The 24,430-nt window shown below is 35.1% G+C and overlaps 4 protein-coding genes, 4 non-coding genes and 1 pseudogene across 8 annotated transcripts; 7 read left to right on the forward strand and 2 right to left on the reverse strand.

Moving 5' to 3' along the window:
* Window positions 1–1,467: 1,467 nt before the first annotated feature.
* Window positions 1,468–2,617, forward strand: LOC120132650. The gene is made up of 2 exons (XM_039149371.1): window positions 1,468–1,888; window positions 2,193–2,617. Exons 1-2 carry the CDS (start codon window positions 1,468–1,470, stop codon window positions 2,615–2,617), a joined length of 846 nt encoding a protein of 281 aa, XP_039005302.1.
* A 5,884-nt stretch (window positions 2,618–8,501) lies between these two features.
* LOC120132796 lies at window positions 8,502–8,604 on the forward strand. Its single transcript, XR_005517039.1, has one exon. It is a non-coding gene; the product is annotated as a small nucleolar RNA Z107/R87 (small nucleolar RNA).
* Window positions 8,605–8,668: 64 nt separating this feature from the next.
* Window positions 8,669–8,767, forward strand: LOC120132800. Its single transcript, XR_005517042.1, has one exon. It is a non-coding gene; the product is annotated as a small nucleolar RNA R30/Z108 (small nucleolar RNA).
* A 76-nt stretch (window positions 8,768–8,843) lies between these two features.
* Window positions 8,844–8,938, forward strand: LOC120132799. The gene has a single exon (XR_005517041.1). It is a non-coding gene; the product is annotated as a small nucleolar RNA snoR31 (small nucleolar RNA).
* An 86-nt stretch (window positions 8,939–9,024) lies between these two features.
* On the forward strand, window positions 9,025–9,122 carry LOC120132803. Its single transcript, XR_005517045.1, has one exon. It is a non-coding gene; the product is annotated as a small nucleolar RNA snoR31/Z110/Z27 (small nucleolar RNA).
* A 583-nt stretch (window positions 9,123–9,705) lies between these two features.
* Window positions 9,706–10,502, reverse strand: LOC120132509 (annotated as a pseudogene).
* A 2,502-nt stretch (window positions 10,503–13,004) lies between these two features.
* Window positions 13,005–13,790, forward strand: LOC120132549 (ethylene-responsive transcription factor ERF106-like). The gene has a single exon (XM_039149292.1). It carries the CDS (start codon window positions 13,028–13,030, stop codon window positions 13,664–13,666), a length of 639 nt encoding a protein of 212 aa, XP_039005223.1. The 5' UTR covers window positions 13,005–13,027; the 3' UTR covers window positions 13,667–13,790.
* Window positions 13,791–16,589: 2,799 nt separating this feature from the next.
* LOC120132651 (pentatricopeptide repeat-containing protein At3g48250, chloroplastic-like) lies at window positions 16,590–17,180 on the forward strand. The gene has a single exon (XM_039149372.1). It carries the CDS (start codon window positions 16,590–16,592, stop codon window positions 17,178–17,180), a length of 591 nt encoding a protein of 196 aa, XP_039005303.1.
* A 1,179-nt stretch (window positions 17,181–18,359) lies between these two features.
* LOC120132653 (probable inactive receptor kinase At3g02880) lies at window positions 18,360–21,072 on the reverse strand. Its single transcript, XM_039149373.1, has 4 exons — window positions 20,284–21,072; window positions 19,840–20,205; window positions 19,098–19,688; window positions 18,360–18,652 (listed from the first exon to the last, which is right to left on the reverse strand). Exons 1-4 carry the CDS (start codon window positions 21,059–21,061, stop codon window positions 18,360–18,362), a joined length of 2,028 nt encoding a protein of 675 aa, XP_039005304.1. The 5' UTR covers window positions 21,062–21,072.
* Between the last annotated feature and the right edge of the window lie 3,358 nt (window positions 21,073–24,430).

Raw genomic sequence — 24,430 nt, forward strand, 5'->3', positions numbered from 1 at the left:
AATGCTTCTTTAAATAACTTCTAATTCTACAGTGAAATAAGTTTTAAATTTAACTTTCTTTTACAATTTTTTTAACTTTTAAATTGTATTTAAACAACTCCTTTAACTGAAATTAATATTTATTTAAATACAACTTTTATTGTATAAAAAATAAGACGTTCTAATAATAACAATTTGATTTCATTAAATAAAAATAAAGGAAGGAATTACAATGCATCTAATTATATAAAGGAAAATGAGGACAATAGTCGTTAAAAAATCATAGAAAAATAAATATATCAAATCTAAATATGTGAAGAGAAATGAAACATTTCCTTGAAAATGGCGAGCAACATTAAAAGGCATAGTAATTTTTATAAAAAATCATTGTCTATGTCGATTAAGACGTTTTACGAAGTGATAAACGAGGGATAAACGAATCAAACTATTTAATAAGCTGTTTCACTACACAATTTTGATTACATCGACAAATAACGTTTTACCAAATAGAGGATCTGACAATACTTAACATAAGACAAAACAATTAGAAAATAAATGACCGTAAATATATGCGAAAAATATATCAAAAGTCACAATAATTGTGTCATAAGAACATAGAAAAACATATAACATGAACATATATTCTTATTTAAAATTGAAAAAAAAACTAAAAAAGTAAATGATATAGTATGAAAAACAAAAGAATTAATAATCATCAGCGGTCGGTAATCAATATTAAGATTGTTGTCATCATCGATTAAACAAAAATTAAAGAAAAAAATAAAAATTAAAGAGAGAAAATAATATTAAAAATAATTAAATAATCATATAATAATTTAGCTAATCATTTATCCTTATTACTTACTATCTAAAATTCAGCAAAACCGTAATCAAAATAATAAAATCATGAGAAATTCAAACGGATATGATAAATATTCTGATTTTACTAAATTGACTACACCAAACAAGTAAAAGACAGCATCTTAGAAATCAACCATCTTTGCTACTTGTCCCTAAAGAAAGTGCAAAAGGCCCACAACACTTGATTGAGGAGTCTCATTGAAGTTTGTCTCTTAAGGGAGGTGGATAAAAAGTCTGCACCACTTTTATGCCCAAAAGTTGTTGTTTTCCATGTGTACACCGTTTCCCTGCTCATGGAAAATGTTAGATTAATAGATCATCCCAATTCTTTTTTTCCCGGTACAACATAAACAGATAAGATGAAATAATTGATTTTCAATGAAGTTTTTTCAGGTCAACTACGACATTAGAGTAGGGTTTGATGAGGTAAACATGGAGATGCTTTGTCAAAAGAACTGATGAATAAATTAAAAGTTATCATTTGACTAAACAAGGTCAAACTAATATGTTTGGCTTGCATGTATCAACTCATAATCGCTTGTTCACATGGAGGATCATTTGAAAATAAGTTATAACCCCTTCTTCCACCGAGACCCTTTGTTATTCATCATCTTTGATCGTACCGAAATGGATACTAGGTTGTTCGAGTCTGCTAGAACCGATAACGTTGATGATTTAAACAAGTTACTGGGAGAAAACCCTATGATCCTGCACACCATCTCACTTTATGCAGGTGAAAATCCCTTACATATTGCTTCAGCTGTAAGGCATGCCAGTTATGTTCGAGAGGTTTCGAGTTTAAGGCCCGAGTATGCCGAAGAATTAAACATAAATGGTTTTAGCCCTCTGCACATGGTGGCTACCGACAGGCATATCGAGGTTGTAAGAGAGCTTTTGAATGTTGACTGGAAATTATGCTGCGTAGAAGGAAGAGATCACCATACCACTCTTCATTTTGTAGCAATGAAAATGAGGGTTGATGTGATCGGCGAAATGCTTTCGTGTTGTGTCGAGTGTATCGAAGGGGTAACAGTTAGGAAGGAAATCGGTTTGCACCTTGCCGTCAAGAACAACTAATTTGGGCCATTAAAGTTATGGTTCAATGGATTCTAGAGAGGAAGAAATAATACCTCTTAAATCTCAATGTTGAGCAAGGCAATACTATTATGCACCTAGCAACTTGGAAGAAACAACGACAAACAAGTATATTTCATTATCTCTTGCTGAAAATTTGGTTCTTTACTGATTGATTAAGGCCATATAAAATTTATGGAGTTGGTTGACCCTGATTAGAGGTAACAATGACTTAATGAGTTGATCAAATGATATTTCTATATTGTTTCATATGATAGAGCTATTACTAGGCTGTGGAACAACTAGTTCAGACTTGTTGGAAATAAATGCACCAAATCAATGTGATCTTACTGCCATGGACGTCCTACAGATGTTTCCTAGTGAAGCCGGTGATCAAGAAATCACAGAGGCGCTTCAACGTGCCGAAGCTTTGAGAGCTAGAGATCTTTCGATCTCTCCATTTCCTTCATATGCATCTAGTGATGGAGTTATAAACCAACTCGGAACTTGCCGGAGATGTCGTCGGCTAACCGATAACGTGGTGGAGTACTTCAAGTTTAAGAAAGGCCGAGACTCTCCCAACGAAGCACGCAGTGCCTTGTTAGTGATTGTTGTTTTGGTGGCCACTGCCACTTTCCAAGTCGGACTCAACCCTCTCGGCGGTACTTGGCAAGATGATAATATCTATTTGTTGGGAAATTAAACAAGTAATTTCCCTATAACCAGAATAGTGAGAATGCGAAATAAAATTAGAAAAATAATACCTGAAATTGATAACGGAGTTCGGCCAATTGTGCCTACGTCTCCAGACTGCTACATATCTTTTACTAAAGAGAGAAAATTTACAGGTGTTTACAAAACACTCACAACTCACAAGAAAACTCTCTAAACTCTTTAGTATTGGGAGAAAGAAATGATTTGGGATGATTTTGAAGCTAAATAGGTTTGGGTATTTATAGTTGAAGCTTAAGGACTAATCTTGTAAATACCTTAAAGTATATGAACCAAATTTGGTAATTTTCCCTTACTAATTTTCCACCATTTCAATTGCCAACTTTCAACCAACTTGCTGCTAACTTTGAACCACCAAATTCATGGTGGTTGCCGCAAAATATGACAATTGAAAGCTGTAAATTATTGACTTTTCAACAATCTCCCACTTGAAGACTGATTTTAATCTGTCTTCACACCTCGATCAATGCAACAACATTTCTGGTATTGTTACTCTAGCATGCCAACTGAAGCTGAACACAACTTCAGTTTGTCCATAGTCGCCGTCTTTGTTGACATAAGTGAGTCCATCTCATCTTTCATGAAAGACTCCCACTTGACTGGATCATCCACCTGCATTGCTTCATCATAGCACTTTGGTTCACCATTGTCAGTCAGCAACAAGTAGTACAAAGAAGGCGAATAACGCTGGGTTGGTTTAGGAATTCTGGAGGAGCGTCTCAGTTCAGATGTGACTGGTTCTTTTTTAACTGCTTCAGGACTGATCTGAACATCATTTCCAAAAATATCCTTAAACTCAGCAAATTCCTTTACTTCAGCTTCGGTATTGGAGTTATTTGATTCTATGGTTGACATGTCTTTGTACATCACATTCTCATTGAAAATTAAATCTCTGCTTCTGATGATCTTTCGATTTTCATAGTCCAAAAATCGGTAACCAAACTCATTACCACCATAACCAACAAAGACACATTTGTTGGACTTAGCATCAAGTTTACTTCTTTCAGTATAATTTATGTGTACATAAGAAATACAACCAAACACTCTTAAGTGTGAAAGGTTTATTTCTTTTATGCTCCAAACTTCCTCTGGTATTCCGCCATCCAAAAGAACTGAGGGCCCACAGTTGATCAGGTAAGCTGCAATGTTGATAGATTCAACCCATAGCAATTTGGGCAAGCCGGCATGTATCCTCATGCTTCTGGCACGTTCATTTAGAGTTTTGTTCATGTGCTCTGCTACGCCATTCTGTTGCGGTGTCATGGGATCTGTTGTCTCCATCTTGATCCCATTGTTTGCGTAAAATCCTCTGAATCTACTATTTCTGTACTCTCCTCCATTATCAGATCTCAACCGCTTAACTTTCAAACCAGTCTAATTTTCCACAATGGCCTTCCATTTTCTGAACGTATCAAAGACTTCTGATTTATTCTTCAGAAAATAAACCCACACCTTCCTTGTAGAATCATCGATGAAGGTGACATAATATAGTGAGCCTGCAAGAGATGGAATTGGAGATGGTCCCCATACATCAGTATGAACAAACTCTAACTTTTCAGCCTTTGGTGTCTTGCTAATCTTTGCAAAACTGACTTTCTTTTGTTTGCTAAAGATGCAATCCTCACATAGTCTGACATCTATACTCTTTAAATCCGGCAGTTTCCCTTTTGACAGAAGTATCTTCATCCCTTTCTCGCTCATATGGCCAAACCTTTGGTTTCATAGGTTTGATTTTCATAGGGTTGCTACTGCAATGATATTCTCCAAGTTTGAGGTTACATAGAGAGTACTAGTATTCTTACCACGAGAAATGATGAGGGCTCCTTTGGTAATCTTCCATTCACAGCCTGAAAATGTTGTACAATATCCTTCTCCATCAAGTTATCCTACAGAAATCAAATTTCTTTTGAGGCTATGAATATGTCTCACTCCTTTCAGCTTCCGGTGGTCTGGTTTGGCAACTTTAATCAGATGTCTCTTTTTTCGACGATCTTCAAGGTTTCATCATCAGCTAGATGAACCTTCCCAAAATACCACTGACATAGTTCTCCATGATTTCTTGGCATGGGGTGGAGTGGAAAGATGCCCCTAAATCCAAGATCCATGATTCAATCGGACTGTTTACGCTTAGAATCATGGCATCACATATTTCCTCTGTCATGTTGGCAGATTCTTGTGCGTTGGTATCTTTCTTCGGTGCTCGACAATCTCTTTTAAAATGACCATTATTGCCACAATTATAACAATTAAAATCTTTCTTTCTCGTTCTTGATTTTCTCCTTCTAGATTTTGATCTACCACGATTTGGCTTTCTTTCTGAAATTATCCCTCTAGACTCCGTATGCAAGGCTGAGGAGCTTGACGCTTCACCCAATTCTCTCCGTCGAATTTCTTCACTCAATACCAGGTCCCGAACATTATTAAATTTCAATTTACTGTTTCCCAACGAGCTACTGACTGCTGTAACTGTACCATTCCAAATGTCTGGTAGAGATGACAAGAGAATTAAAGCTCGAACTTCATCATCAAATTCAATTTCCACGGAACTCAACTGGGTTGTGATTGTGTTGAGTTCATTTAGGTGTTGAGCCCCTGATGCCCCTTCCACCATTTGTAAATTGAATAATCGCCTCATCAAGTGAACTTTGTTTGAGGTCGATGGCTTTTCATACATACTGGAAAGAGCTTCTATAAGACCCGCCATTGTTTTTTCCTTTTCTATGTTGAAAGCAATATTAAGATTTTTATTTTTGAATTATCTTTGTTATTTTTTAAGAAATCACAAGCCTATAAATACCCTTGCATGGGTAAGGCTGAAACAACCTATGACTTACTTTGTTTTTGCATTTTTATTTGTCAATCGAAGTTTTTTTTTCTTTTGTTACTTTCTTTATTTTCAAATCATTTTTATTTTGCAAACTATGCTAAGTATGATCAACCGTATTATGCTTAGCTAATTTCTTTTAAGCCGAGAGCTAGTACAAATCAATTTAATGCGTGAGAATTGAACATTGCTTAAATCCCTTCAGGATACATTTTCGTCTTTCTGATTAGATAGTTTGGCAATCGACCTTACTACAATTTTAAACATTTTTCAAATCAAAAAGAGCTTGTTGGTCTGTATATCGTTTAATATTAAGTTGAGAGGAAGGATCGACCTGTGACAATTCGACTTCATGTGAACACTTTTAGTTGCGGCCCGCTAAGGAAAGACGAGATTGGATTCAATTCTCGACGAGATAATATATCCAAGTAGGGCCTTTCCAGTTTAAATCTGATTGTTTTAACGTCAATAGACGTGGTTAATCCACTCAAGAATCGTCTTTCAAAGATAGACTTGGGAATATCGGTTACATGATATAAGGGCAAGTTACAATGGGTTGGACCTTGTAGATTGTTGTCGACATGAATCCCATGGCAAAATTCCTTTTCAATGATCGCATGAATTGAATCAAGCTAGCTCGAGGCGATTTTCATTTTTTTTTATTCCTAGACTTTATTTCACTTCTCTTTTGATTTACTGTTTTTCTCAATTTTATTTTAGATTTATTTTTTTAATTTACTTTCTTTCTTATCATCTAAATCACACTTACCCCCTTATTTTTATTTTCTTAATTTCTGCTTCTGAATCTGAATTCAATTTCATTTGAACTGAAATTTTGTATTTTTCCTTGTAGATCAACCCTCTTTTTATACTATAATATTTCTGTTTGAAGAGGATTGATTTATTATTTTTGTATGACGTAGATCCCTCGTAAAAACCAATGTTCCCTAAATAATAAATTTTATTTCTGTTCGCTGTAATGGGCCAAAAAAGCCCATAATATTTTTCAAATAGGTGTATTAACATTAAGCACAATTATTTGGTAAAATTGACCCAATATCACGTGCGGACTAGTTATTTAGTCTAATACGTTACAAAGTAAATTTTAGGATTTACGACATTTATTACAGTAATTTGAAATTCATCATATTGATGTGACGAATTTTAATAAAAATATTTTTTATTTAAACTTTTCATCCTGATGTGATGAAAATTATTAAAAATATATATTTTATAGGAACTCGTCACGTTGACGAGATGAATTTAAATAAAAAATAATTTTTATTAGAACTCGTTATGTGAGCGTGACGAGTTTCCTCTACATTGTAATATTTGGCATAGATCGCAAATTAATTTTAGATATGAGTTAAAAAAAGAGAAAATAACCTTAGTGACAAAAAATCTTAGATAATATACGATTTTGACCAACTTTTTTTGGATTTGCGAAAATGACCAACAAAATCGCAATGCGATCTCTAATTTGCATTGCGATCTCCACTATCGCAAATTTGCGTTGCATTTCGCGTTGCGATAGTTGAAAATCGCGTTGCGATAGTCTACAGTTGTCGTTACGATTTTCCAAATTCGTTGTGATTTTCCAAATTCGTTGCGATAGTCTACAGTTGTTGTTGCGATAGGCTACAGTTGTCGTTGCGATTTTCCAAATTCATTGCGAAAATTCGTAGTAATAGTTAAAAAAAATATTTTGTTTCTTAAGAATTTTCTCTAAAAAGATAGTATCCGAGCGGACGTGTCGAAGACACGTATTACCACGACCACGACCACAACCACGACCACGACCACGAGACGAACGACGGCGACGGCGGTGCGAGAGAGTCCCCCTTGTTCTCTATCACTCAACAAGGAAGTGGGAAAGTCAAGCCTTAAATACCATTCCATAGTGTTTCCAATACTATGTGGGATTGAGCATTACCAACACTTGTTTCCAATACAATGTGATTATTCAGGAAACAATTAACAATCATGCACCTTAAAACAACTGAATCAGCAACCAATTGCATTAATATTATACGATTAAATATGTCATAATTAAAAGTCAATCTACAATCAATCGCGATTATTGCAATTTTAAGCAAAACATTCAAAAATAATATCACTATTTAAGGCTCAATCCCACATAGTATTGGGAACAAGTGTTGGTAATGCTCAAATCCCACATAGTATTGGAAACACTATTGGGAATGATATTTAAGGCTTGGCTTTCCCACTTCCTTGTTGAGTGATAGAGAACAAGGGGGACTCTCGTGCGCCGCCGCCGCTGCCGTCCGTCTCGGGTCGTGGTCGTGGTAATACGTGTCTTCGATACATCCGCGCGGATACTATCTTTGTAGAGAAAATTCTTAAGAAACATTTTTTTTTTTTAACTATCACAACGAATTTTCGCAACGAATTTGGAAAATCGCAACGACAACTGTAGACTATCGCAACAACAACTGTAGACTATCGCAACGAATTTGGAAAATCGCAACGACAACTGTAGACTATCGCAACGCGATTTTCAACTATCGCAACGCGAAATGCAACGCGAATTTGCGATAGTGGAGATCGCAATGCGAATTAGAGATCGCATTGCGATTTTGTTAGTCATTTTCGCAAATCCAAAAAAAATTGGTCAAAATCGTATATTATCTGAGATTTTTGGTCACTGAGGTTATTTTCTCTTAAAAAAATTATCTACCTGGCCTATTGGGTCGATTTCGCTTAACTCTTTCATCAAGGCCCAAATAAATAGAAGAGAGCATTCGGGGCGGATCAAGGACCCATCTGATTCCTACGGGCTTCACCGATCTCACTAATTTTTAGGTTTAGGTTGTTTTCATTCTTCTACCAAAGCCCTAATTTTTATTCCTATAAATACAAAGCCACCGTAGTGCTTTTTCATCGCTGCTGCGTATCAGTGTCATCCGCCGTCTCTGATTTTCACTTCAGTTTTCCCTCTGAAGGTTTATTCTTCTCTTTTAAATTTCCGATCGTTGTTTGTTTTAAATTTATTTACTTTCATCGTAAAGAAGATCGCGGTGATGACCTCATAAAATTCAAGCTCAACAGACCGGAATGCAGGCTTCTCTTTTTGAGAATTTTGCGTGTCGATAACCCTGCTGAACCGAGTGATATTCTTTCTCTTTCTCTTTTCTTTTTTAATTATTTCAAAACAATTTTTCTTGAAAATGTGAAATTTGAGGTTGCGGCGAGGAGTCACAGCTCCCTCTTCCGACTAATGTTGAAGAAGTCAGCTGGCAGAATCGAACCTATAACTCTATCGCCACCACTGAGCAACCTCTTTATTTTCACCGATGTTCTAGAAATCTGAAGTGATTTGTTTTTTCATATTTTTCGAGTTTAATCTTTCCAGTGGATGATGATGAAGCAAAAAATTACACATAATCCAACACTTGATCTGAGATATTTCGTTATCGAGTGATGTTAAATCATTGCTTCTGAATCTGCCTCGAACTATGGTTTTAGGGTTTTAATTGCTTGATTTTCACGGTTTGGGATTTCAACTTCAATTAACAGTTGAACAGGCGTGCAGAATCATCAAATGATGAATTTGGAAAATAAATCTTAGGACACCTTCCTACATAGCTTAAAAAGCTATGGATGAGAAGATTATTTCCTTTCTGATGATGAAATTAAAATATGGGGAGTTCTGACACAACGATGATCTAATCCAAGGATGCTTCAATGATCCATTTGATATTTCAAAGGCAAATGCATACAGTAGAATCTTAAGAACCAGAAGGCTCGTCATATCAAATAATTTAAAATAACTCAGTTGGATGATTTGTTGTACAACTGGTAAAAAAAAAAAGAATTGTTATCATTTTAGGATAATTAATGGGTAAAGTATACAAATGGGTTATTTATAGGATATCAAAATCCTATATGGAAATCAAAATCCTTGCAAGAACCTCATCTGAACTAAAATCATCAGGCTGCTTTGTTTCTAGTAACCAGCAAGTAACACCTAATTCAGTGTCCCATCCCACATTTTCGATACTGTATTATTGAGCATTAGCAATGTTAGAAATTAACCAATCAGCTAAAGGCATATTTGATTCTTTGGTCTCGTTGAGATCTTACTGATTTCTTTCATTTTGCCTTTCGGTACAAGCAACCCATCTTTATGTTCCAAAGAACAAATTTTGGTCTAAAAATCTGAAGGATATGCCTACAATGGACAAACAAGAATCTCAGGAAAAATGTTAATGCTTCTGTCTGTTAAACACTTTACATGTTCTTAGTACGTACAACAAATGAACAGATGAGAAAGATGAGACATTTAATTCACAGATAACTGTTCCCCAAGTGGGAAATGTCCCAATTGAAACACAGTCAACCCCATGTCTCTTTCCAACTCTGTTCCTTTGGTCGCCATTGCCAAGCCTTTTCTTCTCTTAGGAGAAGTACTATTGTACAGAGAAGCTGCACGCTCCTAACTGGCGGTGGTTCATTGTTGCCGATCCTATGCGGGAAATTAAGCAACGCCCTTGAGCCACGCATTTCAAAAGCGGCTCGGTCATAAGTCGAAGCCGCTTCCTCCGCTGTCTCGTAAGTGCCGAGCCAAACTCTCGCGTGTTTCTTGGCTGAGTCTCTTATCGCGAATTTGCCCCACGGCCTTTGCCAAACTCCCCTATAATGTCTCCCCTTGACCACCTTTTGGTTCCCATTTCGAAAGCACTCGGTCCCGTTTTTGCTGCTTATTCCCATGAAAGCTCTTCCAAATAACATTGGAGCCGACCCTATTGTGTTCACTTGCGTAACCGGCGGCATCACCTCTTCGGGCTCGTCTTTAATGGCTTCCGGCACCGTTGAACTTAACGGAGACCAACCGAAATTGAGAGCTTCGTGAAGGGAGTTGTAGATGAGCATGTCCTCGGAGTCATCGACTTTCAAGGGCAAATCACCCCAGTATTCCGTCAGGCAAGAGCTGAGACACGCAAAGCTCCAAGTTCGAGGATATTGGCTGAATTCACAGAGACCAATCTCGTTCATTATCTGCAACTTATGATTTAAGGCTCGGCTTTGATCAAATGTCTCTAAAGCAATGAAAAACGAAATATGTATAAGGAAGAAATTAAACTAATAACGGGCTGGATTCACAGAACAATAATTCAAGTTAAACAATTTTTTAATAATTTGGAGTGATTATAAAATAATTATATTCATAATTTTTTAATCATTCACGCAATTGCCCGAACTGATGATATCATCACAGAAATATTCAATCTTATGCTGTTAGTATAATACATATATAAATTAACTAGACATGATCTAGGAAGGGTCATCTGCAAGTTGCACAGCTGCTTATTTTTTCTCCCTCGGGAAGAATCAGCAATAAAAGCATAGCTTTGTATCTGGTCACTTTACGAACAAAGGTGTCCAAACAGAAGTGACAAGAACCTTTAGGGCAGTTAGTTGCCGGTGGAGCCCTGGGAGAAACCTAGTTGCAAAGGGTTTCTGTCTCCGGATTGTCGCAATTGTTCACTCCCCCTTTACACTAACAACAGCTGCCAAAAGGCTAATGGATATGCCTCACCACAACTTGGAAGGTCCCAAATGATAAAAACATGGACAATCTTTTGCCTAGCATAGTACCAAGTTGGAACTTTGGTCCCCACTCTTCTTTATTAGTTACCCTTCGGATAAGACCATCCACTTTCCACACTACAACTTGGGTGTGCCACTGCCACAAATATCCTCCCTCCAAACGCCCTGGACAAACCCAAAAACAATAAATTTCAGGTGAGTCCTGCTCTTGTAAGAGATCACTAAATAAAAGAGTGTGTTATTGCACCAAATAAATAAATAAATAAATATTTTTATTATGATTTGATCTGATTCATCAGCATCATATTTTAATAAGATAAGGTAAAATTATCTTTTTTATTCTCAAATATATGTTTAAATATTTAAATTTAGATCTTTAAATATAAAATGAATGTACATTCATTTATAATATGATACCTTTGCATCTAAAGTACACCTAAAGATAAAGGTGTTAATGCCTAATGGACCCTATTAGACCAAAGTATGAGGCATAAAAATTGTATGTTTAGGCTTGTCTTGCTTGTAATTTCTATATTTTTTAGTTTAAAAATAATAGAAGATATATTTTATATTAACATTTATATTTATTTATAATTCAATTTAAATAAATAAAGCACATTTTAAAGTGTTTATTTTGTTTAGGCAGGACCAAATAAGTATAGTAAAAATTTTAAAGATTAATGATATTTATTCAAAATGATTCTATAACCAACGAAAATTGTTGTTAAATTATTTTGATTAAAAAATAAATTGAATTTTTAGCCCTCAATTTAAGGATCATATTAAGTATAAAATAAGTTTAATGACTATATTGATCTATTTTTTAAAAAAACTTCAAATATCATCAAATTAATTTTTAAAATGCCTATGAATATTTAAATTTAAATAATTTTAAATTATATTCTTACGATGAATTAATTAAATTAACTGTTAGGTGTTGTTTGTTTTTGCAGAGGTAAAAGATCTGTAGTCTGCGAACCACATCTGCATGCATCTGTAACAGAAGAGGTGGACCAAAAGTCTGCAGTCTACAAGAAGAAGATTGTTTGTTTTTTAACGTTTGCAGACTGCTAAAATGAACTGAAATTTAAATAAACTGATTTTTTAAACTTAAAAGAGTTTTGCAATACTGAAATTTAAATAATTTTAGTTTTACAATACTGAAATTTAAATAATCCATACAACTACAATAATAAATTATTTAAAATAAATTAATCTATACTAATAAATTATTTAAAATAAATCAATATATAGTAATAAATTATTTAAAATAAATCAATCTATATTTTAAAATAAATCAATCTATATTTTAAAATAAATCAATCTATATTTTAAAATAAATCAATCCATAGTAATAAATTATTTAAAATAAATCAATTCATACAACTACAATAATAAATCAATCCATATTTTAAAATAAATCAATCCATACTAATAAATTATTTAAAATAAATCAATCCATATTTTAAAATAAATCAATCCATAGTAATAAATTATTTAAAATAAATCAATTCATATTTTAAAATAAATCAATCCATACTAATAAATTATTTAAAATAAATTATTTAAAAATAAATCAATTCATATTTTATACTAATTTATTTTAAAATAAATAACCTTATTAAATTATTTAAAATTATTTTAATAAATAACCATATTTTATAATTATTCTTGAAGAGGTTTGAAGACCTTTAAAGACATAAAACCATATCTGCACCAAGAAGAGCTAACGCAAACGTTAGAAGAGCTTCTGTCTTCTAAAAAATAAACGATCTGCGAAGTCTAATATCTGCGCAGCGCAAACATAAGATGTTTGAAGAGGTTGAACAGTGAAAATAAACACAGGCTTAATGTCGACAACAAATTAAAAAATATATAAAAATATTAAATTTAGATATTTGTACTTTCCAAAATTTCTATATAAATATTGTAGCTTGCTCACTCCAGCATCCATAAATATTGTAGCTTGCTCAAAACCTTAAGAAAATGACGACTACTTTTGAAGAAGCAACGACTCTGGATTTCATTCAACACCATCTTCTCGCCGACTTTGCTTCCGCCGATGCTTTTATCGCCGGCCTTGATTTTGGTCTCTCCCACCTACAAAATTACCACTTTTCCGATCTAGATCAACTTCTCTCCGCCGTACCCGACCCGAATCACCAAACCCACGAAATGTTCAGCTATGACATAAAGCCCGAGGCTGTCGATTTGGATACTCCGGCTCCGAGTTCCTTCATGTCGGACTCAAAAATGGCGCCCAAGGTATCACTTTCTGGAGAGAGAAGGCATTACAGAGGCGTACGAAGGAGGCCGTGGGGCAAGTTTGCGGCGGAGATCCGAGACCCGGACCGGAAAGGACGTCGGGTCTGGCTAGGTACTTTTGATTGTGAACTCGATGCTGCCAAGGCTTATGATTGTGCCGCATTTAAGATGAGGGGCCACAAAGCAATACTGAACTTCCCGCTAGAAGCCGGGCGGGCCAGCCCGCCGGCGAGTACGGGTAGGAAAAGGGGAAAAGATAAGAGAATTCAGTCGCCGGAAAGTGACGTCGTGTCTCCGGTAAGTGTCGAAGTGGCTTTGGAGGTGAAGGAAGAAGATGTTAAGCCGCAGCTTGATGGTTAGAATCGGCTGTCACTGTTGAAGTAGAGAACATGATAGACGATGTGAATAGGGATAATTAGTGGTTGAATTGATGTACCATAAAAAAACATGTAATTTATGTTTTGGATAATTTAATTTTATTACCTAAGAAGGAATGTTTGTTATAAAAAATCACCGATTATAAAAAACAAGAAGAATATACAGACTAATTATAAAATAAATGATCGGTATTAATCAATACCTCAAGTAATATAAAGATTAGAGTTAATATAGTCAAGCTTATTAATATTTTCCCCCTAAGTTTAATTCCTACATAATCTTTAATGCTGCTAAGTAATTCTTCAATGTTTCGAGAACAACATTTGAAAATTCTTCGGTTGCGTTCCTCCAACAAAAAGTAGATGGTGACGTTTCAAGCAAGTTTGAAGATAATGATTAATAAAGATTTTTCTTTTCAGGTGCTATTCGCCCAAGTGATCATGTCTTCCCAAGAAGAAATAGTCTTGTTAATCCCATTAAGAAGAAGAGTTTGCTCCCGTGACTGAGTGGCAATCCGACATTCAAAGAACACGTGGTTACGATTTTCCAGTATATCATTACCTAAAACACAACTTTCATTAGAAACAATTCCCATATGTTGAAGGCAATCGCGTGTAGGCAGACTATCAATCATAGCCATCCATGCAATCAAGCTAAGCTTGGAGATGTTTTGAGGGAACCAAATTAAAGAGTGCCAAGGTACTTTAACCCCTTTCATTCTAATATCTTTCCATATTTGCCTTACCGAGAGAGCTCCATTATGAAGAATAGGATGAGCTTCGGTTCGAAGCTTAAGGATTTTTCTAATATCTTTCCATACATGTAAATTAGTCGTTGCTTGCAAGTTAGAATTTGATTAGAGATCACCATCAGTGAAACTTCAAGAGAGAATATTAAATTACGTGTTGTATTTTTATAATTTCCCGCTCCCCATTTTCCCCACGAGAAAATCAAAGATTAAGTTTAATTCATTTTTTTTCAATGAATATCTTATTATTCTTTATTATTAATTTCAACTTTTAATTTTCTTTAATCCAACGATCTTAAAATTATGTAAAAAAAATTAATTTTATATTATATAATTGGATATTAACCTTTATTTAAATTTAATATAAAAATAATATTTCTTCTTTATTTATCCATCAAAATGACAAGTAGAGTAAAGATGTGTTATATTAGACGATTATTTAGATATTGGAGAGTCACGGTGAAGTAAATTTCCTGACTGATAAGCTTGCTAAAATCGGTTGAGGGAAGACACTGGGACATACTCCGCTAATAAATCCGTGTGTCGAAACCCATAGAATCCTCAACTCGGATCAAATCGAGTTGAACAGAACAACTCTCCACTCGTTCCTGGCCTCTTTTTCTTGTTAAAAAAATAGTACTATTTTGATAAATAATTAGATATTATAATATAATATAATTAAATAAAAGAATTAATCATTTAGATATTTGTAATTTAATCAATAAAATATGTATTAAATCTATTCTTATCTAATCGAAAACTATTACATCAAACGACAGAAAAGCCACCTTAAATGGCCCTCGTAATATTTCCATCGTAATTATCTAAACCTTTGGCATGGATGAAATTTCCAAATAGAAAATGATAGAATTGAGGCAACAAGTTGCAGCAAATGAAAAAGGGACCCCCTAATGAACGTAGTTGCCTGAGATTTGTCCTATTATGCGTTTTATATTTTATGTTAGAAGAGAATTTGAATTTATAAAATTTTAATAGATAAAAATAATTTTTTAATAGAAAATACAAAAAAAATCTAAAATATATGATAATTTTAAAAATTTTCAAGAGAGACGTCGTATACCCTCTCTCAATCCATCCGTGAAGCTATGCATACATGATCCAAATGCTGCACCATTAACCAGTTGTAAATGATGGAGATGGGTCACAACTTGCTCAAACCCAACTTGTAAACTTTTATTTTTTGGTAGCAAAAGAGAGATATGTATCACTATCGTGATCGTCATCCGCCCTTCATCCACATGATCTCATCAATTTTAACGTTTAATAATCAGTGTGTCTCGTTTTCAAAATTCACAAGATAGCCCAACTATCCGTATCCATATAATTTTAGTCATCCCAAATATTGGACCAACATAGGAAATAATAGAATATATATATATATATATATATACACGCGTAGAATTTCGTCAAATTTGCTCATTACATCTAGGGATGGATATAGGATTCGAACCTGACGGGTTTCGATCCGATCCAACCCTATTGAATCTGTTTTTTTTTTAAAATGAGTTCGGGTCGAGTTTTTTTAAAAGGTGATATTCGGGTTTAATCGGATTTGGGTTTAAGGTGAAAAATACTCGACCCGGGAAAAAAGTAATTTTACCTTATATATGTTTAGGAATAATTATAATAAAACCCCTGTATATATTATTTTTTTTCTAATTAAATCATTATTTTTATTGAATAAAAATAATATTTTATTATTATTTCGGGTCGGGTCGGGTCGGTCGGTTTCAAATTTTATCACAAAAAATCAGGTCGGATTCAGGTTGGGTGGAGGGTATATATTTTTCAGGTTGGGTCGGGTTGGGTTGGCCGAAACCCGACGCAAACCTGACCCATTCCCATCCCTAATTACATCCATATTGAAGGTCATAAATCCAGAACTCAAGATCCCTACAAAGACCAAATTTGTACTAATAAAGAAGAAGCCAAATAAATACTTTGTTTATGCTTATTATCTCTATTAGGAAGAGTACCGCAGTGTCAAATTTGTAAGAACCCAGGTCCAATGACCCTTAAAGCCTTTATTGGGGTGATAATGAGTTCAAATCCATCAACACTTGGAACCTTTAAAAAAGTCTTAATATACAATTTGACCCTTGCATACTTAAAAAACAGAAACTTTTCAAGGTACAGATGAGCATCACACTGCCATCATTCCTGCCTGATGCCGCCTATAGAGTATGCTTGCTTACTTTGAAAGGCCATTGTGATGCTAATCAGATTGATGGTGCATTGATGTGCTTTTCGAAGATGATGGAAAACTTTAATGCGGATGCTGACTTGTTGGACGTCTTAATAAACAGTTTTGTCGGCCAGAATCGAGTATATGGCGCATACAAACTGCTGGTGGAGATTGTGAATGTAGTTCATTTGAGACCTTGGCAAGCAACATTTAAACTTCTTATAGAGAAGCTTCTGGGGAAAGGAAAACTTGAAGAATCAATGAACCTACTTTGGTTGATGAAGAAACATAACTATCCACCTTACCCAGAGCCTTTCATTCGATATATTTCGAAATGGGGAACTGTGGATGATGCTAAAGAATTCTTAAAAGCACCGAGTGTGAAAGAATATCCAACCATCGGAGCTTACATCCATGCTCTTCAATCATTTTTGGAGGAAGGTAGACATTCAGAGTTTCAAGATCTCCTATACGAGTGCCCTCATCATATTCGTAATCATCCTAAAGTATCTGAACTCTTTGCTATCAAGTTTACTGCTTGATCTTTTTTTTCTGGGTTTTCCCCTGCTTTGATTTTAATTTTAGACGGATTGTTCAGGATACAAAACCTTGGAGGTCATATGTTACAATCTTAAGTTGAGCGTTGCTACTTGACGAGGCTTAGAGGTACACTTTATTTGTTTATAAAAAGTCTATTCATCCATGAAAAAGAGTCAATCATCCTCCTCTTATTTAAGTCGTTTATCCGTTTAGAAGAAGATCGACGACAACTCCCCTGATGCTTCCTTTTGTGCTTCTTCAGCAGCATTCTGTTCATTTCCACATCACAGAAACCCTGCACCCGTATACCATGATCCTAATCAACAAGAGAAAAATAAATAAATCAAAGGGAGACCACATTTTCTGCAGCTCTTCAAGCATGGGATCCCATTCAGTTGCTCCACAGAGATCATCAATGCACTTCACCAGATTGTATTCGTTCATCCTCAAAATCTCTTTGATCAAATTCATTTGAATCCCATGTCTTCAAGCTCCTTCAGAAGGATTTGCGATGCCATCCTCCAGTAAGAAACATATGGACCGGGAACAAGGTCCAGTGATGGGAAGAACCCAACAAACATCACACTGAATTCCCTTGTGGAGTGTACCCAGCATGCCATTTACATCAGTCCAAACAAAGATCCTTTTACTTCGACTTAACAGAGGCCGCGCAACAGGGTCATTTGCTATCGACACTCCACCGGAGTGGCATTCATTTGAAGGATCCCTACCCATCATGTTGATGGGGTAATATTTCTTTGCAGAATCAATAAATGGAGCTGATGTATTGAAGCCAACACTCTTCCCCTTCTAACGACCGATGCTCTCCTTCGTGTTTTTCTGGTCATTACAAGCAAAAACATTCATTGGAGATTGTTGAGAAGACACAGGAGCACATACATTCAGGTTGTCGTTAAAATGTGGGTCTAACACTTGGCCACGCCCCAAATAGATTTCTATCTGAAACTACTAAACACTAATATGGGTATTCCTTGTTCGTCAATTCTAGTTCCAAATAGCTATAGAATAGAGTAGATTATTGCTACGATTTTTGCATGTATGGATAGAGAATTAAATCGAATTTATTGATTATTACATAGAATTCAATTAAGATATTGTATGAAAAGTATGATTTCTTCTATTCTCTTGTAAGAATTGAAGGCTTTTTGATTGGGTGAGTTCTAAAGAAGTACAACATTTGAATCAATAGTACCAGGATCAGATATAGAAGGTACATCCACACCTCTAGTTACGTTTCCAGTGCTGCCTTCCTTGCTATGATTGCAAGTTGAATCAACATAACTTTCGATAAAACTGCTTCGTAAGCCACCACCCGGACCGGTTGCGACAGATGTGGTACAAGGGCTCCCAGAAGTCACAGCAGGCACGCTCGAATCCGATGAAGATCCAGGCTTCGGAACGGGAATCGGGTACGATTGTCCTATCTTAGACCACCTCTCCACAAGGTCAGCCACTTTCAAAGCAGCATCAAGGGAGAGCTTTCAAAGCTGCATCAAGGGAGAGCTTTAAGAAAGCTTCACTAAGAGTCCCACACGCAGAGGATCCGGTACAGATTTCAGAAACCTTGATATCAGTCCGTGCTTTTTCAATAGCACATAAACTTCCTTCATATGAATTTATTTTGATTTTATTTATGTTTAAAATATATGTAATTAAATTAAAAATAATATTTTATATATACAATTGAATTAGAATCAAAATTTTTAATTTATCCTAAATATTAATCATGTCAGAATCGTGGTCGTTTAATCTCTATCCAACGGTACAACAACCCAGCTCGTTCGTTGTGCATGCATGCATGCATTAATCTTCACTTGTACTTAAATTTTTCTTACGTTAGACCTTTAAAATTATATACAGAAAAGAAAAACACCCAAATGAATATCAATCATTATCACTTTTTCTTTGTTCAATCTCTTCAATCCTCCTCAAAACTTCACTCATTTTAGGCCGCTCCTCCGTCGCGGCGGCGGTACACTCCAAAGCCAGATTCGTAAGCTTCAACATCTCATCATGTGCTTCTCTCGTACATAAAATCTCTACATCCAATATATCCGTCGACCAATCATTGTTCACAACATCTCTAACCCACTCCGACAGCTCGCCGCCGAGTTCTCTCTCTTCGTCCCCTTCGTCTACAGGTATCCGGCCAGTGATGATTTCCAGTACGATAATGCCGAAGCAATAGACGTCGGCTTTGATCGTCAACTTCTTTCCTTGACAGAATTCCGGTGATCGGCTGATGGCCAGATTTTCCAACGATTTTCGAGACGACAGCAATGGGTAGTAGCCGTAATCCGTCACCCTGGTATTGTAGTTTTGGCTTTGGCCTTGGCAATGGATCAGTACATTTGAAGACTTGAGATTTGCGTGAGGAACTTTGTGGTTAGGTAAGTGTTGGTGAAGGTAAGTCATGGCCTTTGCTACATCTTTGATTATTGACAGTCTTGTGCCCCAGTTCAGCGGTATTCTTCCCGAACCTCTATTTTCTGCCATTTCCCATATACCAAGAAAACTCAATTAAGAAGTTTTGAAGTTTAAGAGACCAATTTAGAATCTAGACTATAGTTTGAGGGCATTTAGTGAATTAACAACGACCCAAATTAAATCTCAAAGAAGTAAATAAAGAACCAAACTGACCGTGTAATAAGTCGAATAAGCTGGTAGCAGGCACAAATTCATAGATGAGCAGCTTTTCCTCCTTGGAATTGTAGGAAGAAACCATGTGCACCAGGTTCTCATGCTTAAGCTTTCCAAGCATCTGCATCTGCTGAACAAATTCCTTGTTGCTCAACCTTTTCATGTCTTTTATTCTCTTCACCGTAACCACAACGCCTGCTTCCAATGATGCTTTGTACGTGGTGCTTAATTTCCCTCTCCCCAGAACTTCAGCCGATGCTCTTAACAAATCATCCATGTCAAAAGCTGCTATGTTCTTGTCGAAAAACACCAATTCCGCCGCTCTTTCTGGATCCGCCGCCCTTTGGGGAGAACGCTCGTCAAACCCTACATAAGTTTGAGCACTTTAATGACATATTATTGAAATATGTAATGTCAAATACATACATGGTATTTGTACTGTACAATTGTGCATACCTGTGTTCTTGGCTGTTTCTTTTCTATGCACTTTCCTGTAATACCATAAGAAACCCAAGATAACTAGGGAGGGAACCAGGACCGAAACAGCGATGACGAAAGCCAAATCCCGAGCTCCGAAACTCTTTCTGCAGCCGTGATTTGGCGACGGAGATGGGGCGGGTGGAACCGGGCATTGCTTCTTTATAGGGCTGCCGCAAAGACCGGAGTTATGTTCATAAGAGCTGTCGGAGAACCCTTGAAGCACATCGGTCTGAGGAATTGGACCCTGAAGTCTATTATAAGAGACGTTGAAGGTGACCAAGCTTTGCTGATCGAAAGGCGGAATCTCCCCTTGCAAATAATTCTCTTCCAGCTCTATCTTCTTCAGGTTCGGTAATCGAACGTAATGAAAAGGGATGGAACTATTGAACAGATTACGCGAGAGGAAAACGTATTCCAAATGAACAAGGTCGCTGAGATCCGGAAGTGGTCCGGTGATCGAATTGCTTCTCATGCTTAGTTTAGTCAGGAAGGTTAAATTCTTCATCACCAACGGCGGGAGAGATCCAGCAAGCCGGACTCCGTCGAGGACGAGACGGACCACGTGTCCGTCGGAACAAGCAACGCCGCCCCATTGGCTTTGGTTGTTCATACAAGGAATCCCCGTCCAATTCGAGTACAAATTCTGAGAACCAACAGCGTCCCTCAGCCGCAGCAACGCTTCTACTTCGCTCGGGTAGTACTCCCCCACAATCGGTATCAAAGCAACGACGCCGCTCGACATTGTCACACACAAAACCAGCGAGACGAGGCTGAGAGCGAAATTCATGGCCGGCGTTCTCCGTAATCAGAACGAATCTTCATCATTTCACCGTCGAAGTCATCGTTTTGGCTCGTCGTTGATCCAAAGGAACAAAACATTCGATTGCATAATAAAGCCATACCTTTCTTTGAGTGAATCACAAAGTAGCTGTAGGTTGACGAAATTTGCAAAGCTATACGTAAAAAAAATCCAATCTTTTTTTTTATTGGGAGAAACAAGAGAGTTCTTATCGGTTTAATACCATGTGACAGCTTTGACCTGTTTTTCCCACGAACTTTGTATACGGTTTTCGAATTAAAAACACGTCTTCAACTGCCATTAAAGTAATGTATAGACTTGAAAGGCCAATTTAATAGGGTAAATTACGCGTTTAGTATCTAAACTATCAGTTTTAATTTTTTTAGTATTTATTTTTTATTTTTTTATTTTTTTAAAATTATATCTAAAATTTAATTTTTTTTCTCATTTTAGAACCCATTTAAAATTTAATGTTAAGTTTTCAAAAGATTGAAAGTTTAGGTACTAAAAAAAGACTAAAATTAATAATTTATGTATTAAACGCGATAAGTTTTTACGACATAGTTTAAAATAAAAACTAAACGTTAGAAATGATTTCGAAAAAATTAAAAGTTTAAGTACTGAAATAATTAAAATCAATAGTTTAGGTATTAAAATGACTAAAATTTTTAATATAAGTATTAAATACGTAGTTAACCTAATTTAATATTTCAAAAATCAATAAGAGTATTTGTGTCGTGGGAAGCAAAGAATGAGAAAGGGCGGGAGGGTTGACAGCTGCACCAACCGTAAATAATTGTCCCAAAATGCCTAACCACAAACTTAAAATATATTAGAAATAAAGGTTTAGGTCTACGGTTCATTGCATTTTAATTATTTAATTTTAACAAAGCTTTTAAGTCTACGGCTCGTTGGATTTTAGTAGTTTTTTCTTTCTTTCTAACAATGTAAATGCAATTGAATTAGAGGATTTTATTGCGATGGTTATGGGTCGGATTGGGTTAAGTTAAAGATTTTGTCAATTATAATTTTATTTATCACTTAATTCGACTTGGGTTTAGACATATTTGAATCGATTTGAAATCAGATTCAACTTAAATTTAAAGATACTTTATTCAACCTGAAATTTGATTTGATTTTTGGATAAAAGTTTAGGTCGAGTTGGGTTGAATAGCTTGAACTTGATCCGATATTTGGATAAAAAATTAGATTGGGTTAATATAACAGGTCACATCACAATATTTTTAAGTGGCATCTATAAATTTATTGTTTTTAATGGAATATTTTAGAAATAAAATTATTATAAAATTTATTTTGTAAATTCTACTTGGAAATATATTATTAGTTTCGATTTTGTTTTTTTATTTAAAAATTCAATTATTTAAAGATAAATATTTAATTATTTTTTCAGTTTAAAATATTCATAAATTTTATTAAATCCAAAAAGTTTGATGAGTCTCTATGATCAAATTCATTTTAAAAAATACAATTTCTATTTAATAAAATGACTGTCATGATAATTATATGTATGCGTCACGGGCCTGGAATTTGCTTGTGTATGTGGTGGGCCTGGATTTTAACTTAACAAACCGCGCTGTTTTAGATCACTGAATCCATTGTGGAAAAGCTGTTAACACAGGAAATGCTAACATACAGGACGAGCCACAGTTTTAATCGTTTTGAATTAACATGTACTATATTTTTATTTATTTTTTTGTCTTTGTTGATCGCGACGACACCAATTTTAATATTAATTATCGACCATCGGTGTTTCTTTATTGTTTTTCTTTCTTTCTTATATCGTAGTTCTATTTTCTTTTGTTTTCTCCTTCAATAAGTATGTCTGAATAACACGTTTTCATATGTATATGAGACATGCTTTCATCTGCCTTTGTGACACATTTTCTTTTGTCCTCTGACATATTTTATTTCATTTATCTTTTTACTAAGGGTTGATTTGACATCACCACGACTGATCAAGATGCCGCTTATATGATATCTTGTTGATCGTCCTTTCTTTAGACCCTCGGAGTGGATTTGGATATCCGTTTTGCGTTCGTGGATAGTTTTTCACGTCACTCGAGTCTGATTTACGATTTTGTCGGCGGTCTTTTAATATTTTGATCCCATTTTGTGATTCGTTTGCCGATACGATCAGATTTTATTTGTATCTATCTTTTGTTTGAGTTTCTTTGTTAGATTTTTAATCTTTCCTCGTATGGTCGTTATGATCTTAAGTTGCTAGTTTTGTTTGGACGATTATAAGAAATTGTCCTAATTATGTGTTTAATTTACGATTATGATGGTAAATCCTTATTATAATTTGAGATATTTATTATTTTAAATAAAATTAGTTGTTTTCGTTAAAAAAATAATGTTATAAATAATTTTATTATAACACGAATCAAGTGACTTCAGTGGTAAATGAATTATTATTTTTCTTTGAGGTATCGGGTTCGAACACCAGAAATACAATTGCCAAGTGTGCGAACATTTAATATCGAATCATTGAGAGTAATATTCAAATATACATTGTCTTGTACTTTGCCAAATTAATAAAAAAAATAATGTTATTATACTCATTTTGGATCGTTCCAAGATTTGAGATGAAAACTAATCCCCAATATAAATTGATATGTTTTTGGGCTAAAATGCATAAGAGGTACCTATACTTTTGAAAGAAACCAATGTAGCCCTCGTATTAATTTTTCTCTCAATATGACTCATCAGCTCAAACAACAAACTCAGCGTGACCCTTTGATCAATGTTTTTCATCTTTGACCGTTATGGTATTGACATGGCAGTTTACAGTGCTGACGTGACAGTCTATCTACCATTTTTGAGTTATCAATTTAGTCCATATGTCATGTTATCCACCACATCATCAACCATTATGGACTGTCACATCAACACCGTGAAGTGTCACGTCAACACTATAACAGTCAGCGACAAAAAATATCGGTCAAAGAGCCATATTGGAATTTTTTTTTAGTTTGAGGGTCACATTGAGGGAAAAAAATAACATAATGATCGCATTAGGTTTTTTTTGCAGTACATGTACAAGGACCTCTAATTCCTTTTTACCTATTTTTTTTTCTATTAATTTCTTTCTCTTTTTCAAAAATTGCAACGAGAATTTAAAATGGGTGCTTCTCTTAGTCTAATTTATTTTATTTAGGTAGGAATAATCAATTCAAAAGCACAAGAGAATAATTGTCAACAAATGAAAATTCCAAGTCCAAGATTTATAACACGCTGATAGCTACATCCTAATTTTCTGTGGTTTAGAGGTTTCAGCTCTGCAAAATCATG

The sequence above is a fragment of the Hibiscus syriacus genome, unplaced genomic scaffold (genome assembly GCF_006381635.1).
Source record: "Hibiscus syriacus cultivar Baekdansim isolate YM2019G1 unplaced genomic scaffold, ASM638163v2 tig00110569_pilon, whole genome shotgun sequence".
In the NCBI taxonomy this organism is placed as follows: domain Eukaryota; kingdom Viridiplantae; phylum Streptophyta; class Magnoliopsida; order Malvales; family Malvaceae; genus Hibiscus; species Hibiscus syriacus.

Bases quoted from the DNA above. Each gene is read 5' to 3' on its own strand.
- LOC120132651 (XM_039149372.1), top strand. From the start codon at position 16,590: ATGAGCATCACACTGCCATCATTCCTGCCTGATGCCGCCTATAGAGTA.
- LOC120132650 (XM_039149371.1), top strand. From the start codon at position 1,468: ATGGATACTAGGTTGTTCGAGTCTGCTAGAACCGATAACGTTGATGAT. The intron at 1,889-2,192 runs GTTTGCACCTTG...TTCATATGATAG, and splicing joins AACAGTTAGGAAGGAAATCG to AGCTATTACTAGGCTGTGGA.
- LOC120132653 (XM_039149373.1), bottom strand. From the start codon at position 21,061: ATGTCGAGCGGCGTCGTTGCTTTGATACCGATTGTGGGGGAGTACTAC. The intron at 20,206-20,283 runs GTACAGTACAAA...AAACTTATGTAG, and splicing joins GAACACAGGTATGCACAATT to GGTTTGACGAGCGTTCTCCC. The intron at 19,689-19,839 runs GTCAGTTTGGTT...GGGAAATGGCAG, and splicing joins CTTATTCGACTTATTACACG to AAAATAGAGGTTCGGGAAGA.
- LOC120132549 (XM_039149292.1), top strand. From the start codon at position 13,028: ATGACGACTACTTTTGAAGAAGCAACGACTCTGGATTTCATTCAACAC.